The sequence below is a fragment of the Bos mutus genome, chromosome 17 (genome assembly GCF_027580195.1).
Source record: "Bos mutus isolate GX-2022 chromosome 17, NWIPB_WYAK_1.1, whole genome shotgun sequence".
NCBI classification, from domain to species: Eukaryota; Metazoa; Chordata; class Mammalia; order Artiodactyla; family Bovidae; genus Bos; species Bos mutus.
The window spans coordinates 35,837,313-35,857,979 of NC_091633.1; the positions used below are offsets into that span (position 1 = coordinate 35,837,313).

Here is a 20,667-nt window from a genome sequence, read left to right on the forward strand (position 1 = left end):
AGCTTCTAAGGGGGTTGGCCTTGCCAATACCTCAGTCTCAGATACTGAGCCTCCAGAACTGCGAGAGAGGTTGTCTGAGTCACAAAGTTTGCTGAACTTTGTTACTGCTACTCTAGGAAATTAATATAAACTTGGATGTAGTAGAAACTTAAAACAACTACAAGTGAGTACTTTCAATACTATTTTCCAGTGATGATCAGTTTTTCCATTTGGACTCAGATGTGGATCTTGTAATAGCTAGATTTGGTCAAAGTATGTGTCATATCCAACCAGTGGTTACAGTAGTGCATACATGTTAATAGAGAGTAAAAATATTAAAAATAAAAAAGTAAGGCTCAAAATCAAAAACACTATATTTGAATATGTCAGGCACACAAAGATCAAGGTGACATGCTTTAGTTATAGTTCATTTAATTGAACTGCCTAGTCATCTCTGATTATTACCAGAAATTTAAAATTGTAAAGAATTTCATTCATGAAAAATTAATTATGAGTTATATACCAACATAGATATCTGAATTAAAAGTTTACTAACTTTACCCTAAAATTTCAGAGTTTCATTCATTGAATTCCAGTGCCTAGGACTTATAACTGTTCTATAAATATAAGTTGGATTAAAGAAGATAATGAAAATGATATTTTAACTAACTTAAATAGACAAGTCAATTGGCTCAGAAGGTCACTTTGATAATGACACCTCTAAGTTACACTATCCCAAAGCTTGAATGCTTGCAAAGTAAAACTGATATTCCACATTGTTGATTTTTTAAAAATAAGCCATTAAATTAACTATGAAATATGAATGGCATGATGTTGTGGAAATAGACAATTGAATTTTTTAAAATTATTTTCACTGTTAAGCACAGAAGCAAAATCTACCTAAGATCAACTGTAGGAATTATCAGGCAGTCAGCAGTATTCCTCAGAGCTAGTACCAATTTCCTAGTCATCCTGGATTGGCTTCTCTCCCTTTCTCCTTAAAAACCTATACGTATATTTACAGCAAAATCTTATGTTCCTTATTTTACATTTCGACCACTATCAACAACCAGCTTAGGTTCTTAAATGTGGGTATTTCACTTTCTTTCAGAGTAGTTTATCAGTCTCAGTAACACACACATAAAAATATTTCCATTTTTTCACACATATAATTGATCACATAAAAAATTTTGTGTATTAAAATATTCACTTAACATTTTATGTATGTATCTTTTTGGAGACAATTTTCAAAGACATGAAGTTTAATAATATAGACGTAATATTAAAACTAGATTTAATATAGTTGATCTTTGATTATTGAAGAAGTACTAAATAGATCAATAATTTAGTACTTTCTTAAATCACTTATTTACATTATGTTATAGATGTATTCAATTGCTTTTCAATAATGTCCTTTAATACTAGATAAGCAAGCTTCCATAAGAAAATTAAGAAAATTACAAAAGCTCCAGAACATGTCTGGTATTATTTTATAAATTCTATAAGATAGAGAACTGGCAGTTCCTTTTGGCATTTAAGGTATAGAAACCTGTCAAAAGTAGATGCCTCTTTTAAATTGTGTAACATCATATAAGGATCTTGTATGATGTTACTTGAAATTAACAAATTACATTTGTTACTAGAAATTCATACTGCTGATAAGCAGTCAAATATTTCTCTTAAAACATTTTATGCCTACAGTCAAACAATATGAATTAAATATAGTTTTATCAATATAGTAAAAACTCACACAAATGTAAATATATTGAATAAATATACTTGAATAAGCTTGTTAATCATTAATCATACCTGGATTAGTTCATTAATATCTATAAGTCCATTACTGTCGGCATCAAAATATTTAAACATTTGATCCACCAGCAACTTCTTCCGAAATACGTCATCACCATTAGGGTTTTCATTGTCTTGTGTAATGTATTTTTGATTTTGTAAATCTAAAAGCATACTTTTCATCTTGCTGTATTCAATGGCCTTGCAGTTATCTCCTGTAACAAAAGAACTAAGTTATTTTCAAAGCAATATTATTAAAAGGGAATCATTTATCTTATTAATGCTCAAAGTTGATACCTAGCAGATAACATATTTTGTATATAATATTTATGCTTCTACTTTGCATACTACACAAGGAGAAAAGAATGGGCCATTAACATGAGAGGATAAAAATTTTAATTGTTATCAAATCTAAAAACACAATATGTACTATGTGTTTTCTCAAGGCCAAAGTCATCGGTTCTACAATGGACACAGAAAAAAGATAACTTCAGTTGGCTACAAGGCTTAAATACATCATCTTAGTTTAACTCCTCATTATACGTGATTATAGTGATAGTTTCAGAGATTTTGAACATGAAGTTTAGGGAGAGGAAATGACTTACCCAAGCGTAAACTTAGATTGTGTTGAATTTTGAATTTAAACTCATGTATGTCTAGTTCCAAACTAGTATAGCAAGTTTCTGATTGGAAGTGCATCTTTTTTACATTTAGATTTATTTTGAAGAATTTTGTGTGTGTGTACTTAAAATTTTTAAAAAATTTTTAATCATGCTAAACTCATATTTGCTTTCTTCAGAAAGTCTATTTTTCTGATATTTATCTATCTCTCCTTTAAGAGCACTTGGTGAATAATATGATCTATGTTTGAATTTTTTATCTTGAAGTTTTAACCTTGCAAATATCATTTCCACAGCTAAAGTAGGAGCTTATTGAAGTGATAATGCATTACAGAATTCAATATCTTCCATAAAATAGCCCAAATACTAGGGACTTCACATTCAATGAAAGTAGTTGTTGGCGTATATCTTCAAAAATAACTGCAATTACTCTATCTTGGCTTCCCAGGTGATGTTAATGGTGAAGAACCTGCCTGCCAATGCTGGAGACATAAGAGACACAAGTTTGATCCCTTCAGCAGGAAGATCCCATGGTTGCAAGAGCCTGGCAGGCCATGGTCCATAGGGTTGCAAAGAGTTGAACACGACTGCAGTGACAGCACTCATGCACACACTCTACTCTCTTGACATAATTATTTCACAAGAATTTTTCTTACAAAAATATGCATGCTTATGTCTTCATAAATAACACATTGAAATGAATGTATATTGATAATAAATGTGATATAAAATGTTAACATATAGTCTATAAATACAGTCTAGAAAATGCAGTATATAATGTAATTTATAAATGAAAAAGCAGGTATTATTATATTAGCTAAGAACTTTTACAATATATCTTTAAAGAAAAAAAAGCCTAACTTTATAATTGTGCTTCATTTTGACAATTAGGCTGTGGCAGAATCTACAATTTTAAAGATTTCTAAAGATTTAAAAATATATATCTGAGAAGCAGGGGATTGAAAAATAATATTTGAATTCTCATTCTCTTCCCAGACAAGATGGAAAACAATCTTTTAGAGAGATGAGATCTTATCTTTCAAAGACTTTGAAATGACTTCTGTTGTTCAGCAAATTTAGTGTTTAACAACCCTGTCAATAACTTCTTTTCTACAGCAAGATATAAACTCTGTGCCACAGATTAAGTCAATTTTGCATCATTCTAGTCTCAGTAAAGAATAATAATTATAATAGTTTTCATAAAAACACAGAAATCACTGACAAGAGAGAAAAGTAATCAAGTACAGAGGGACAGGTAGCAATTTTGGTGTCTGTGAAAGCTGTCTAAGAGGGGCCTTCAAATATACGTGCCTGTGTGTGTCAGGAAGAGAGAGAAACTGATCAAAGAAGGGCAAAGGAGAATAAACCATTCCAAAGCCCTCCCTGGATTTCTGTATTTGACCGTGGGCTTTCCTATCATTTCATTTGACTGATGGGAAGAGGGATGGAGTTTGCGGGAGCTCCTCTGGGTCCATTGTTATAAGCAGATGAGAACATGGGAAATAGAATTTAAATGCTGAACACTTTTTAGTTAATATTTGAAATTTGGGGTTTTGTTGTTGTTGTTTAGTTGCTATTGAGGAGATACAATTTGGGGTTGTTACATTCTAATTTTGACCAAATCAAGGAATACAGTCATCGTGTTCTTCGTGAATGCTTTCATTTCCCAAATTGTAAATACCCTAGTAAAACCAGGGATTGTTTGCTGACAATTCAAAGCTAACAAAAATAAAAGCATTACAATTAAGGCATTCATATTCCACTGAAATGTACAATGGAAAATAAAAGTGTTAGTCGCTCAGTCATGTCCAACTCTTTGTGACCCCATGGACTGTAGCCCACTGGGCTCCTCATCCATAGGATTCTCCAGGCAAAAATACTGGAGTGGGTTGTAATTCCCTTCTCTAGGGGATCTTCCCAAACTAGGTATCAAACCCGCATCTCCTGCATGTACAATAAACAACCATAAAATTACAGTAAATTTTGTAGAATTTAGATATTTTAAGTAACCTCTATCACAGGTCTTTGTTAGTAATAGAAACATCTATTATGAATAATAGATTACTTGTAATGCAGACTTTCTATGTGCCAGGAACTTTATATATATGTAATCATTTAACTCTCATAACAATCCAACATGAAGGACCTTATAATTACCATGATTTTACAGATGAAGAAAAATTAAAACACAGAATGATTAAGTAACTTGTTCAAAGTTACAAAGCTAGAGAGGAGCTCAGTGACTTTTACACCCAGGCAATACCTAATATCTTTTCTAGCCTTTATTCTCTACTTTTTTCATCTTCAGAACTGAGTTTTAAAATGAACTTATACATGGTTTCAGCAAATTTGTCAAAGGATTATTTGAAAAATGAATGGCAAATATAAAATAAACTTCAGGCAAAATTACTGCTGAAATTATAGGTAGAGAAAAAAAGAACTTTCAAAGGGAGAGAGAGAAAAAAAAAGGAGTACCATAGAAATAGCAGGAAAACTATAGGAAAATACTGAAGAAGAAGAAAAAGGGAAAAGAACTTTTCAAGAAAGAGGATGTGATGAAATGCTAAATGTTTCAGAGTTTAAAAAAAAAGAAAGAAAGAAAACATTCCCATTAGATTACTTAACTTGGAGATAGCTTGTAACTTTAAAGGAACATTTTAATGAATAAGTGAAAACTTCCTATTATAATGGGCTAAAATGAGTAAAAGCAAAATAATGATTTGAAAATATTAAATGTTTGTTTTTAGTCACCCAGTCGTGTCCAACTCTTTATGACCTCATGGACTGCAGGAAGCCAGACCTCCCAGTTTCTCACTATCTCCAAAGTTTGCCAAGTTCATGTTCATTGCATTGGCAATGCTATCCACCCATGTCATCCTCTAACACCGTCTTTTCCTTCTGCCCTGAACCTTTCCCAGTATCAGGGACTTTTGGTATTAAATCTTCATCACTTTTTTAATGAGTATCAATGTGAAAAAAAGAAGTAGCATTAGTAATGAAACACAAGTTATTTAGAAACAAACATCAATGTATATTAGTATATCATGGCCTCATTCAAGAATAACTTCAGGAAGAAAGCTAGCTCATTGATTTGTTTGTTTTGGTGAGTCCTTCCTCAATACTTAATCAACCAGTGGTGTTTTGTTGGTATAGTGAAGGAAAAGAAATGCTCTTCTGGAGTTACTTTCTGCTGCCAGAGACCAGTAAGAGCTCTTCTCTGCTGTCCCTGTTCTAGACACTAAGGACAAGATGAATGAGGTCCCCAGCTGGTGGTGCCTATACACCACCTTCCTTCCAGTGAACGCAGTGATGCCAGGGCTGTGCTGACTCTGGACTGAGTCATTCTAGGGTAGTTAAAAATCCATCTGGCCGTGTGGGGCAAAGAAAGAGATGGAATCTCTGACTTCCCCCGCCTTTTTTTCTCATTTAAACAATAGATTCATAATTTTACTCCAACTAAATTATTTTGTGAACAAAAACATGATTGATAACACCACATGCCCCAACATGCATATTAATCCTATATTATCATTATGTTCACAAGTTCTCACATGCTTTGATGTTTTGTAAGTTAAGGTTTATTGGAGTGTAGTTGATTTACAATGTTGTGTTATTAATAGCATCTGCTGTAAAGCAAAGCAAATCAAGTTTATGTATACATATATCCCCTCTTTTTTTATATTATTTTCCCATGTAAGTCATTACTGAGCATTGAATAGAGTTTCCTATACTGTAAATAGGTCCTAATTGGTTATCTATTATATAAATAGTAGTGTGTATATGTCAATCCCAATCTCACAATTTATCCTCCTCCCCACCCCCCCACTTCCCCTTGGTAGCCATAAGTTTTTTTTTTTTTTTCCCTACATCTGTGACTCTATGCTTTATAAATAGGTTCATTTATGCCATTTATTTTAGATTCCACATATAAGCTATATTACATGATATTTGTCTTTCTCTCTCTGACTCTCACTTTCAAATGGGTTCACCTGGGTATTGGCAGTGCTTCTCCATGTCCCTATGAAACCAAAGATAGTTATACATTATATATCTGATAGTACAGCCATCAGTTTTGAATACATAATAAGTGCTCAAAATTACAAATTCTACCAATTATGCTTAATGCTAGTTTTTCAAAAGTTGTAATTTGCTCTTAGCTCTTTGAAGTTACCCTTTATCTTTCCTCACCATCTATCAGAAAAACATACTAATTACTTTCAACATAAAAATATTGAAATCTAAGTATATAATAATATTGCTTGCCTCTTTTTAGCATTTCTAGTTTGAACTTGATTAATTTAATTCTAATAAAAGCTGAAATCTTAGAAGTTAAATAAGAAGGTATTAAATATTTTATTATAGTATCAATTCTACTCATGTATTAGATTGCATACTGAAATTGTATTTTTCTCAATCTATTAAATAATTGCTAATAGAAACTTTTAAAGCTTTTTAATATGTAAACATATTTAAATTTTTATAAAATATTTCTCAGAAAAGTACTTTGCATTTATGACATAAGGAAAGTATCAAAACTTTAGTATGGTCATTTAATATGAATCTGTGAATCAAATTCAACATGGAAAACTATTATATGAATTGTAAATTGTTAACTGTGTGTTTGATGGAATTAAAATTATCTTGGTTAAAAGTAGTCTGAACGAAATAAAAAAACAAAACAAAACCAAAAAACAACCTTTAACCTAAATGGAGCTTCTATAAAATGTGGAAAAATAAGGGTGTAAATTGTTTTGTATCACATAAACTTTACTGCAATGTTCTTATCTAAAATGTTTATAGTTACACATAAGATTAATATAAAACTACTATGCTTCAAATGCTAATCTAATTCTGGAAATTTACTAATTCAAATATACATATATATACCACTTCACAACTTTGTACCTTTAAAGGGCCGTGATTTTCTCATAGAGAAGGAATTTTTTTAAAAAAATCTACTTTCTTTGTCAGAGCAGTTTTATATTCAAGGAAAAGTTGAGCAGAGAGTACAGATTTTTCCGTATACCCTCTGGTCTTCCACATGTGCAGACTGTCACTATCAACAGTCTCACAGCAGGGGGGAAATGATGACAATACCGTGATGTATCTTTAACCCCCAAAAGTCTATAGTTTATCTTAGAGTTCATTAAGTACATAGGGTACTTGGTGTTGTATATTCCATGGGTTTTGACAAATGTATAATGACATGTGTGCATATACATCAAACAGAATAGTTTCACCGCCTTAAAGAGCATCTGTGCTCTGCCTGTCCATCTCTCCATCTTCCTTAACCTCTGACAAACACTGACCTTTTTAACTGTTTCAAAAGTTCTGCCTTTTTCAGACTGTCATATAGTTGGAATCATACATAACCCTAACCCTGGCCCAATTCAATATGTAGCCTTCTCAGACTGGCTTCTGAGAAGCAAATATATTTAAGGTTCCTCTGTCATGACTTGTTAGCTTTTTTTTTTTTTTTTTTTTTAATTGCTGAATACACTGTCTGGAGGTACCACACTATATTTATTCCTTTACCTACTGAAGGACATCTTGTTACTTTCAAGTTTTGGTAATTTTGAATAAAACTGTTGTAAACATCCCTGTCTCTATTCTTTTCCATTCTGTTGTTTTCCTCTATTTCTTTGCATTGATGGCTGAGGAAGGCTTTCTTATCTCTTCTTGCTATTCTTTGGAACTCTGAATTAAGATGCTTATATCTTTCCTTTTCTCCTTTGCATTTCGCTTCTCTTCTTTTCACAGCTATTTGTAAGCCCTTCCCAGACAGCCATTTTGCTTTTTTGCATTTCTTTTCTACGGGGATGATCTTGATCCCTGTCTCCTGTACAGTGTCATGAACCTCCATTCATAGTTCATCAGGCACTCTATCTATCAGATCTAGTCCCTTAAATCTATTTCTCACTTCCACTGTATAATCATAAGGAATTTGATTTAGGTCATACCTGAATGGTCTAATGGTTTTCCCTACTTTCTTCAATTTAAGTCTGAATTTTGCAATAAGGAGTTCATGATCTGAATCACAGTCTGCTCCTGGTCTTGTTTTTGCTGACTGTATAGAGCTTCTCCATATTTCAAATCCTGGAAGATGATGCTGTGAAAGTGCTACACTCAATATGCCAGCAAACTTGGAAAACTCAGCAGTGGCCACAGGACTGGAATAGGTCAGTTTTCATTCCAATCCCAAAGAAAGGCAATGCCAAAGAATGCTCAAACTACCACACAATTGCACTCATCTCACACACTAGTAAAGTAATGCTCAAAATTCTCCAAGCCAGGCTTCAGCAATATGTGAACCGTGAACTTCCTGATGTTCAAGCTGGTTTTAGAAAAGGCAGAGGAACCAGAGATCTAATTGCCAACATCTGCTGGATCATCAAAAAAGCAAGAGAGTTCCAGTAAAACATCTATTTCTGCTTTATTGACTATGCCAAAGCCTTTGACTGTGTGGGTCACAATAAACTGTGGAAAACACTTCAAGAGATGGGAATACCAGACCACCTGACCCGCCTCTTGAGAAACGTATATGCAGGTCAGGAAGCAACAGTTAGAACTGGACATGGAACAACAGACTGGTTCCAAATAAGAAAAAGAGTATGTCAAGGCTGTATATTGTCACCCTGATTATTTAACTTCTATGCAGAGTACTTCATGAGAAACGCTGGGCTGGAAGAAACACAAGCTGGAATCAAGATTTCCAGGAGAAATATCAATAACTTCAGATATGCAGATGACACCACTCTTATGGCAGAAAGTGAAGAGGAACTAAAAAGCCTCTTGATGAAAGTGAAAGTGGAGAGTGCAAAAGTTGGCTTAAAGCTCAACATTCAGAAAACGAAGATCATGGCATCTGGTCCTATCACTTCATGGCAAATAGATGGGGAAACAGTGGAAACAGTGTCAGACTTTATTTTTCTGGGCTCCAAAATCACTGCAGATGGTGATTGCAGCCATGAAATTAAAAGATGCTTACTCCTTGGAAGGAAAGTTATGACCAACTTAGATAGCATATTGAAAAGCAGAGATATTACTTTGCCAACAAAAGTCCATCTAGTCAAGACTATGGTTTTTCCAGTGGTCATGAGTGGATGTGAGAGTTGGACTATGAAGAAAGCTGAGCTCCAAAGAATTGATGCTTTTGAACTGTGGTGTTGGAGAAGACTCTTGAGAGTCCCTTGGACGGCAAGGAGATCCAACCAGTCCATTCTGAAGGAGATCAGCCCTGGATTTCTTTGGAAGGAATGATGCTAAAGCTGAAACTCCAGTACTTTGGCCACCTCATGCAAAGAATTGAGTCATTGGAAAAGACTCTGATGCTGGGAGGGATTGGGAGCAGGAGGAGAAGGGGATGACAGAGGATGAGATGGCTGGATGGCATCACTGACTCGATGGACATGAGTTTGAGTGAGCTCCGGGAGTTGGTGATGGACAGGGAGGCCTGGCGTGCTGCGATTCATGGGGTCACAAAGAGTCGGACAGGACTGAGTGACTGAACTGAACTGAACTGAACTGAAACATCCCTGTCTAGGTATCTGGGTAGAGTTAAGTTTTCAGATCCTTAAGTTAGATCCTAGGGAGCATGATTACTGAACTGAATGTAAGATTTTGATTAGTTTGTTTTGAAAGAAAAAAAAAGAAAAAAGAAAGAAAAGAAAATTGCCACATTTTTTTTTTCCAGAGTAGTTTATACCATTTTTGCATTCTCATCAGCAATGCATGAGAGCTCCTTTTGCTTCACACCTCCACCAGCAGTTGGTGCTATCTGTGTTTTGGACTTCATTCTGATAGGAGTGTAGTGGCATCTCATTGTTTCACAGGGAATCTCAAGTTAATGAGAGACTATATTTTATAAGAGACATTAGTCCCATTGCCTTTCCCCTGCTCTCTACACAGACACAGTGTGATTTGACTTAATTTTATATCTCCTTAAACACCATTGATTTATTAAATAAAAATGATTAGAAACATAATTAATTGATTGATATTTTTACTGATTAATTTGGGAATTAATATTATTAGAAATAAAGGAAAACATCATGAGTTAAATATTCATTCTCCAATCACATCATTCTTTATGATGTACCTTTTGTCAGTTATATGCCACGTTGTCATTGTCAACTACCTACATCTAATATATTTAATACAGCAGTATTAAAATGGGGTTTGACTTTCTAGCTTGGCAAAAGTTAACATATATTAGAATTTCAGTAATGGTGCTCTAGTAACCAAGTCACTTTGCTCTCTTTACACTAAAAGAACATTAATTAAAATGACTTTGAGGGGTGAGATTAGGTATCCTAGACTCTGTTTTCAATTATATTCATTAAATGTGACACACTTTGGAGCAAGTAGGCAATTTAGCTGTTACTATCCCCACTTTCTCTCATCACCCTCACAAACACAATCACATAAAGTAAAAATGCAGAGAATGCTGACAGAAAATACAGCAAAATAATACAGAGTGTAACACAGTGGTGATGGTTATCTAGGATGTTTGGGAACTTAAGTGATACATGTAAATTTATCTTAGCTGAAGTAAATACAAGTTATAATATTAATAATAATTGTTCAAATATATGATTTTAATATTTAATGAAAAGTCTTTTAAGCCATTAACTGTATAGTCAAAACCAAGAAAATATAATTTGCTTCATATGAAAAGGCATATTTCTTATAGTATGTATGATAGGTAATGCTGTCAAATAGTTTGTGAAATTATTTCCCAATTAACTATGTTTTCTGGAAACCTCTGGAAAAATATTTTGTACACACTATGTAATAAGACCTTTCATTTTTTTTACATTTTACTAATTTCTGTTGAAATTGTAGTGTATATTGCCTTAAATATTACACCACATTTTCCTACAGTTCTTGTTGTATGCTGTATTTTCTAGAGGTTTTTAATTTTGATTTATATTACACAGATTTATACTACTTCTAGGAGCAAAAATATATATATAACATATTCTTTAACTTTTAAAGAATTTGATAAAAATTATTTAAAAATTTAACCATTACAAAAAAACCTATCACTGGGTCAGACTCAAAACTAAGACTCATATAACTCCACTAAGAGTAGGACTGCTAGTACTTCTGAACACTAAATAATCATAGCACTCAAATATGTGGTTTTCAATGAAAATTTTGTTGTTCATATTGATCTTACAGAAGATAAACTATTCATATCTGTGAAGCCACAAGGATATAATGATTTTAATCCAGTATTTACACAGGAATTATCATGTGCTGCCACTGTAAAAGTACTTTACAGATAATTCATTTAATCTTTAAAATGATCATGTGAAGTAAGTACAAAGACTATACCATCTCCTTGAAACATATTTATAATAAGCCCAATGACAGGCTTGACATTTGACTTTACATGAAAGATGTAGAAACTTCTGACCCTAGAATTGTAAGCCCATCATTTGGAAATTAACGCAGACATATCTCATGAAGTATAGAGGATGCACAAGATACATCTATTTGTGTCTTAAGAAGATAGTGGTTTTAATTATTATTATGTTTATGTTATTCTACAAATTCATGTAAAATTCTGTCAAGAATTTACAATTTTCTGATGACTGCCTGCATACATATAATCTGTCATGCATTTCAATAATAAATCATGTGTTTTCTCTCTTCTATATTGAGACAGAGAGGTCTTGGTTGGTAAGATTTTTACTTTCCCCAACAATCTTTAGGGGTGTTACATAACAATGACAGAAATGACTCCCCAAGCCTGTCTAAACATTATGATTTTTATAAGCACCTAATAAAATAACTTCATAGTGGTCACTGAATATCTTATTTAATCAAGAGTTCATATGTCTTGTCTCCTAAAATGTGTTACTCTTTGTCTCATTGATCACAGAAAAATTCAAAAGTGATATTAAAAATAGAATTTCTTCTGTAGTTTCTAGTTTATATATTTTCTATATAGCCTATTCATTCTTTTCCATCAAAGAAAGAAAAGATAATAGTCATGACTGGGCATCAATCCCTAGTTATCTTTTCCTATTAAATTTAACATAAAGAAATAATATTTACAAAATACATCTAATACTAATGAATGGTAAATATTCAAATGCCACTATATACTAAACATTACAACAGTAACATTTATAGTATCGATGTTGCTATTTGGTGTTATGATAGATATTTTCATGCAAGCTTAATATTGAAGTGAGTTACTGTATGTAACACTTTATACCCAAGATTAGCTCAAGATGACAGAGTAGAAGGACACGTGCTCACCGTTTCTTGTGAGAGCACAAGAATTAAAACTAACTGTTGAATAACCGTTGATGGATAAATGCTGGAACCTACCAAAAAAGATACCCTACACTTCCCAGAAAGTAGAAGTCATAAGATGGTAGGAAGAGCACAAACATGATAGTATCAAATTCCATTCCTGCTGGATGGGCAACCCATGACCTGGAAAACAGTTATACCACAGAAGTTGTCCCACTGCAGTGAAGGTTGAAAGCTCCAAGTCTTGTGTATACCAAGACCCAGGGGAAAAGGGCAATGACCCCAAAAGTAACTGGGTCAGCCCTATCTTCAGGTGTATGAGGGTATCCTGCAGAGGAGAGGGTATGCCTGGGGCTCACTGTGAGGCAAAGACTCTGGCAGCAGCAATTCTGGGAAGTACTCATTGGTGTGAGCCCTTCCAAAGGCTGCCATTAGCTGCATTATACAACCTATACCCTCCAGTACTGGGTTGCCTCAGTCCAAACAACCAACAGGGAAGGAACACAGTTCTAATCATCAGCAGGCAAGTGGATTAAAGTTTTACTTAGTATGGCCATTCCTATCAGGGAGATAAGACCCAAATCTACTCCCCACCCCCTACCCCCACCCCACCATCAATCACTTTCATCAGGAATCTTGCCCAAGTCACTTAGATAGCCTCACCAACCAGAGGGTAGATAGCAGAAGCAAGAAGAGCTACAATCCTGAAGCTTGTGGAAAGAAAACCACAATCACAGAAAGTTAGACAAAATTAAATGGCAAAGGATTATGTCCTAGATGAGGGAACAAGATAAAAACCCAGGAAAACAGCTAAGGGAGATAGATATAGGCAACCTTCTAGAATAAGAAAACAGAATAATGACAATGAAGATGATCCAGGATTTCAGAAAAAGAATGGAGGCAAGTATCAGGAAGATGCAAGAAATGTTCAACAAAGACCTAGAAAAACTAAAGAACAAGCAAACAGAGATGAGCAATACAATAACTGAAAAGAAAAAAATACATTAGAAGTAATCAATAATGGAATAACTGAGATAGCATGGATAAGTGACCTGGTAGACAGAATGGTGGAAATCACTGTCTTAGAACCAAATAAAGAAAAAAAAAAAAAGAATAAAAAGAAATGAAGACTACCTTAGAGACTTCTAGGAAAATATTAATTGCACCAGCTTTTACATTACAGGGGTGCCAAAAGGATAAAAGAGAGAAAAAGGACCTTAGAAAATATTTGAAGACATAATAGCTAAAAACTCCCCTAACCTGGGAAAGGAAAAAGTCAACCAAGTTCAGGAAGTGCAGAGAGCTCCTGGCAGGATAAACCCAAGAAGGAACACATCACAACTCAGAGTAATCAAATTGACAAAAATTAAAGAGAAAGAACAAATGTTAAAAGTAACAGGGCAAAAATAACAAACAGCATACAAGGGAACTCTTATAAGGTTATCAGCTGATTACTCAACAGAAACTCTGCAGGCCAGAAGGGAGTGTCACTATAACACACACCACACACACACAAAGCAACCCAAACACAACACTACAGATGGTTATCAAGCCATAAGAGAAGAGAACAAAAAAGGAAGAAAAATAAACCCCAAACAAGTAAGAGTCAATAGAAACATATATATCAATAGTTACCTTAAATGTAAATGAATTAAACCCTCCAATCAACAGACATAGACTGGCTGAATGGATACAAAAATAAGACCCAAATATATGTTGTCTATAAGAGACTCACTTCAGACCTAGGAACACATAGAGACTGAAAGTGAGGAGATGGAATTAGAAGACAGATGGAGTAACAACATTAACATCAGACAAAATAGACTTTAACATAAAGACTGTCATAAGAGACAAAGAAGGACATTTCACAAAGTGAGCCTTGATAAATTTATGGAAATCAAAATCATAGCACAAGATCAACCCAAGATAAAGATATAACAGTTGTAAATATATATGCATCTGACATTGAAGCACTTCAGTATATAAGGCAAATACTAATAGCCATAATGGGAGAAATTGACAGTAACATAATATTAGTGGGAGACTTTAACATTCCACTTGCATCAATGGACAGATCATCCAGACAGAAAATCAATAAGGAAACACAGGTCTTAAATGATACATCAAAGAAGATGGACTTAATTGATATTTAAAAGAGCATTGCATCCAAAACTATCAGAATACACATTCATCTCGAGTACACATGGTACATTAAGATTCTCTAGGATTGACTACATGCTGGGCCACAAAGTGAGGGTTGGTAAATTTAAGGGAATCAAAATCATGTAAAGCATCTTTTTCTGACCACAACACTATGAAATTAGAAATCAACTATAAGAAAAAATAACTGCAAAAAACACATGAAGGCTAAATAATACTCTGCTAATCAACCAACAGATCACTGAAAAAATCAAAGAGGAAATGAAAAAATGCCTAGAGACAAAAGGGAAATGAAAGCATAATGATCAAAAAACTATGCTGCTGCTGCTACTAAGTCACTTCAGTCGTGTCCGACTCTGTGTGACCCCAGAGATGGCAGCCACCAGGCTCCCCCATCCCTGGGATTCTCCAGGCAAGAACACTGGAGTGGGTTGCCGTTTCCTTCTCCAATGCATGAAAGTGAAGAGAGAAAGTGAAGACGCTCAGTCATGTCTGACTCCTAGCGACCCCATGGACTGCAGCCTACCAGGTTCCTCCATCCCTGGGATGCTCCAGGCAAGAGTACTGGAGTGGGGTGCCATTGCAAGCAGTTCTAAGAGGGAAGTTTATAGCAATACAATCTTTCTTCAGGAAACCAGAAGAAATTGCAAATAAACAACCCAAACTTACAACTTAAGAAACTAGAGAAAGAGGAAAAAACAAAAGCAAAAGTTAGTAAAAGGATATCAATCAAAAGAGCAGAAATAAATGAAAGAGACAAAGAAAATAATAGCAAAGGTTAATGAAACCAAAAGCTGTTTCTTTGAAATGATGAACAAAATTGATACATTTTTAGCCAGACTCATTAATAAAATAAAGGAGATGACTCAAATCAATAAAATTAGAAATGAAAAATAAGTTACAACAGACACTGCTGCTGCTGCTGCTGTTGCTGCTGCTAAGTCGCTTGTCGTGTCCGACTCTGTGCGATCCCATAGACGGCAGCTCACCAGGCTCCCCGTCCCTGGGATTCTCCAGGCAAGAATACTGGAGTGGGTTGCCATTTCCTTCTCCAATGCATAAAAGTGAAAAGTGAAAAGGAAGTCGCTCAGTAGTGTCTGACTCTTTGCGACCCCATGGACTGCAGCCTACCAGGCTCCTCTGTCCATGGGATTTGCCAGGCAAGAGTACTGGAGTGGGGTGCCATTGTCTTCTCCGAAGGCAATGACACTACAGAAATACAACTGACACTACAGAAATACAAAGAATCATAAGGGACTAGTACAAGCAACTGTACGCTAATAAAATGGACAACCTGGAAGAAATAGAAAATATGAACATAATAATCACTAGCTTTGAAATTGAAACTGTGATTAAAAAATCTCAACAAACAAAAGTCCAGTAACTGATGATTTCACAGGCAAATTCTATTATATATTTAGGGAAGAGCTAACATCTGTCCTTTTGAAACAAGTTCATTCTGTGAGACCACCATCACCTTGATACCAAAACTCAACAAAGATATCACCAAAAAGAAAATTACAGACCAACATCACTGATGAACATAGACATAAAAATCATGGTCTGAAAGGATACATGCACCCGGATGTTCATTGCAGCACTGTTTACAACAGCCAAGACCTGGAAACTACTTAAGTGTCCACTGACAGAGGAATGGATAAAAAAATGTAATACATGTATACAATGGAATATCACTTAGTCACTGAAAAGAAAGAAATGGTGCCATTTGTAGCAGCATGGACAGTATAGAAATCATCACACTTGGGTGATGTAAGTCAGACAGAGAAAAACAAATATTGTATGATATTGCTTACAAGCAGAATCTAAACAGAAATGATACAAATGAACTTATGAAACAGAAGGAGATCCACAGACTTAGGGTGAAGTTACAGTTACCAGTGGGGAAGGAATAGTTAGGGGGTTTGGGATGGACATGTACACACCACTGTATTTAAAATGGGTAACCATCAAGGACTTACTATATAGCACTGGGAACTCTACTCAAATTTTTGTAACAATATAAGTGGGAAAAGAATTTGAAAAATAGATGGATGTATAACTGAATCACTTTGCTGAACACCTGAAACTATTATAATACTGTTAATCAACCAACTATCCACCGATATAAAATAAAAAGTTAAAATATATATATATATATATATATATATATATATATATATAGCTTGGATTTGGGAGAAGATCTCTTGTCTGTACTTTATGTAGGTAGAGCAACATCACTTTACTGGATTTTTCTATCTCAGTACAATAACTTATTTGACTAAACATAACATATGAAAAACCATGTCCCTGGGGTGGTCAGTATGTGTTGTAATTACTTTTTCTAAGCACTGGTGAGCTTCAGGAGACATTGTCCAATGAGAATCCTTTGCTATTACACATTTTGATTGTTCATGTCATGGATGCCAGCATTAATTGCCTTCTCACTCACTGACCCCCAAGTCATCACATAAATACAAATGATTCTACCAATTTGTGTCTCTCTAGAAAAGGATAACTCAGTGCTTAAATAGTTCAATCACCAACATAAGACTTCTTTAACTAGACATGTATCTGCCATTTTCTACTATATAAGTATTCTTCAGAATATTTTCAAAATGGACTCCTATTTTTGTCTGTAATTTCATCAACTTAAAAATGCTGTAGGTTGAGAACATTTGGTCATATATTGCCTACATGCAATGTTCATTGTTTTGTTCTCTGGAAGATTATAAATGTTAACTGTTCAATTCCTCAATATTATACATATCATAAAAATATGATGTGATTTGACATTTTATTTTCATTTACACATATTTAGTCACACACAATAAGTCATTCACTTTCTTGTGGTATTCATCATGCTTTAGTGATAGCTCATCAATATCTTGACCAAAGATTTATAAGAAATAGAAAAGGCAGAGGACAAATGATATAAAGAATGTGAATAGGAGGACATGGAATAATTAATACTGGAAAATTTCTACTTGAAGTATAGACTGTATGTGTCATCAGTAGAAATTGGGCTTATGAAATCATGGGCAAATAAATTAGAGGAAATAATAAATTAATCATTTTAAAAAATAGAAAAAATGTTTCTTCATTATAATTCCTTGGAGACTTTTAACAAGCCACTGTGAATATTAGAAAAAACAAGAATTTCCTGATGTTATTATTATTATAAAAAATTTAGAAGCAAGTTTTTCACCAACAAAAATGAAAAATATTCATGCATTTGACACAAAAATAGGTCAGATCTGATTCACAAACACACGATGACTTCCTAATTAGGTTAATGGCAAACGTTTTCCATAAATTCATCATCTAATTTTGTTCATGGGCTTCCCTGGTAGCTTGGATGGTAAAGTGTCTGCCTACAATGTGGGAGACCCGGGTTTGATCCCTGGGTTGGGAAGATCCCCTAGAGAAGGAAATGGCACCCCACTCCAATATTCATGCCTGGAAAATCCCATGGACCGAGGAGCCTGGTGGGCTACAGTCCATGGGGTTGCAAAGAGTCGGACACGACTGAGCGACTTCTCTTCACTTCTTCACAAGGTAAAATTTATATTTATATTATGTTATAGCTATAATTAATAGCCATTTAGCAGTCTTGATAAAGTATATTTTGAAAACCTCCCAGAAATTGAGAAAATGAATAATCCTAGTGAATGAATAAAAATACTTTTGTAAGATGAGTTTTTTCCCATCACTCCATAAAGAATTGCCTTTTAAAAAAAAAAAAAAAAAACCAGACATGAGGCAGAATCTAATGAAATTGTCAGTAAATCACCAATTTAAAAATAATTCACAGCAGTGGATCACTGTATAATTTTTAGCACATAACCTAAAAGGGGTTCAAAGAATTGATTGACCTATTTGGTAAGAGTCTAGTCAAAAAAAATCAAAATAGATATTTGAAAAAGAAAATTTAATATAGGCAATTAGTTTCACTGTTGTTAAAACTGGTAAGGCAAAAGAAAAGAACTTGTAACTCAGAAGAATTGGAGGAAGCAACTATGACTTCAAGGGTTGGGGGAATTAATGTTCAAATGAGATGAGTTTGAGAAAATTGTGGAATATCCTGGTAGAAGCTGCAATGAGAGTAAAAAAAAAATAGTTATACTTCAAAAGCTTTGTTGTTCATAAAAAAGGAACAATTTGATGAATTGCATTTGTGTCATTGGCAAATGCATGGAAGCTAAAGTCTGAATGATAAAGGAGAGCATTTGTAAAGGGTAAAGTAAAGATGATTGTGGTCAAAACATAACTGTGGGCATTTTTTTAGAAATAGTAAGACACAGACAAGTTAAAAAGAGACTGAAAGCATTGACATTGGTGGAAGAAGAGATGATGATATTTTTATCACACATCTTTATGTGCTAAATCAATTTCTTAAAGAGGGAAATATATTGACTAATTATAACTGAAGGTAGGGGCCCAGCTGCTTACTGCTCAAAAGCAATAAAGAGGCAAAGTTGATGGAAAGGGAAATTTGCTTTGAGGCCATCAACTGGGGCAGGGTGGGGTGTTGCTGGTCTCTTGTCCAAAGGCTGACTCTCCAAACACTGGCAATCAGTGGGCAAGCACTTTTGTAGATGGAAAGAGGGAGCTACATGCAGAAATAGTAGTCAGTTCTGATAGTCATCTTGAAATTGGTCATGTGGTGATCTGATCAGAATCATATTGTTATCTTGAATGTTTTAAGTACAGTTCAGTTCAGTCAGTTCAGTCCTTCAGTCCTGTCTGACTCTTTGTGACCCCATGAATCACAGCACGCCAGTCCTCCCTGTCCATCACAAACTCCCGGAGTTCACCTAGACTCATGTCCATCGAGTCAGTGATGCCATCCAGCCATCTCATCCTCTGTCATCCCCTTCTCCTCCTGCCCCCAATCCCTCCCAGCATCAGAGTCTTTTCCAATGAGTCAACTCTTCACATGAGGTGGCCAAAGTACTGGAGTTTCAGCTTTAGCATCATTGTTTCCAAAGTACACCCAGGGCTGATCTCCTTCAGAATGGACTGGTTGGATCTCCTTGAATCAAAGGGACTCTCAAGAGTCTTCTCCAACACCACAGTTCAAAAGCATCAATTCTTCAGCACTCAGCTTTCTTCACAGTCCAACTCTCACATCCATACACGACCACTGGAAAAACCATAGCCTTGACTAGACGAACCTTTGTTGGCAAAGTAATGTCTCTGCTTTTCAATATGCTATCTAGGTTGGTCATAACTTTTCTTCCCAGGAGTAAGAGTCTTTTAATTTTATGGCTGCAGTCACCATCTGCAGTGATTTTGGATAATCACCGAAAAACCCCAAAATAAAGTCTGACACTGTTTCCACTCCCATGAAGTGATGGGACCAGATGCCATGATCTTCATTTTCTGAAAGTTGAGTTTTAAGCCAACTTTTTCACTCTCTTCTTTCACCTTCATCAAGAGGCTTTTTAGTTCCTCTTCACTTTCTGCCATAAGGGTGGTGTCATCTGCATATCTGAGGTTATTGATATTTCTCCCGGCAATCTTGATTCCAGCTTGTGCTTCCTCCAGCCCAGCATTTCTCACAATATACTCTGCATAGAAGTTAAATAAGCAGGGTGACAATATACAGTCTTGACGTATTCCTTTTCCTATTTGGAACCAGTCTGTTGTTCCATGTCCAGTTCTAACTGTTGCTTCCCGACCTGCATACAAATTTCTCAAGAGGCAGGTCAGGTGGTCTGGTATTCCCATCTCTTTCAGAACTTTAAGCACAGTAAGTACTTAAAATAATCTGTTTTAAGTACAGCAAGTCTTTAGTTCCATGGTTGATTTGTTTCCATTTCTTCAAGTCTCAATTTCAGAATTGTGG

At 34.8% G+C, this 20,667-nt stretch overlaps 1 protein-coding gene across 3 annotated transcripts in view; it reads right to left on the minus strand.

Moving 5' to 3' along the window:
• Positions 1 to 20,667, minus strand: part of FSTL5 (follistatin like 5) — an 875,401-nt gene that overhangs the window by 458,394 nt on the left and 396,340 nt on the right. For all 3 annotated transcript variants that reach the window (XM_070385610.1, XM_070385609.1, XM_070385608.1), the window contains exon 4: positions 1,789 to 1,985. In XM_070385610.1, the coding sequence (XP_070241711.1) occupies positions 1,789 to 1,985 (197 nt within the window). The remainder of the gene's footprint in view (positions 1 to 1,788; positions 1,986 to 20,667) is intronic.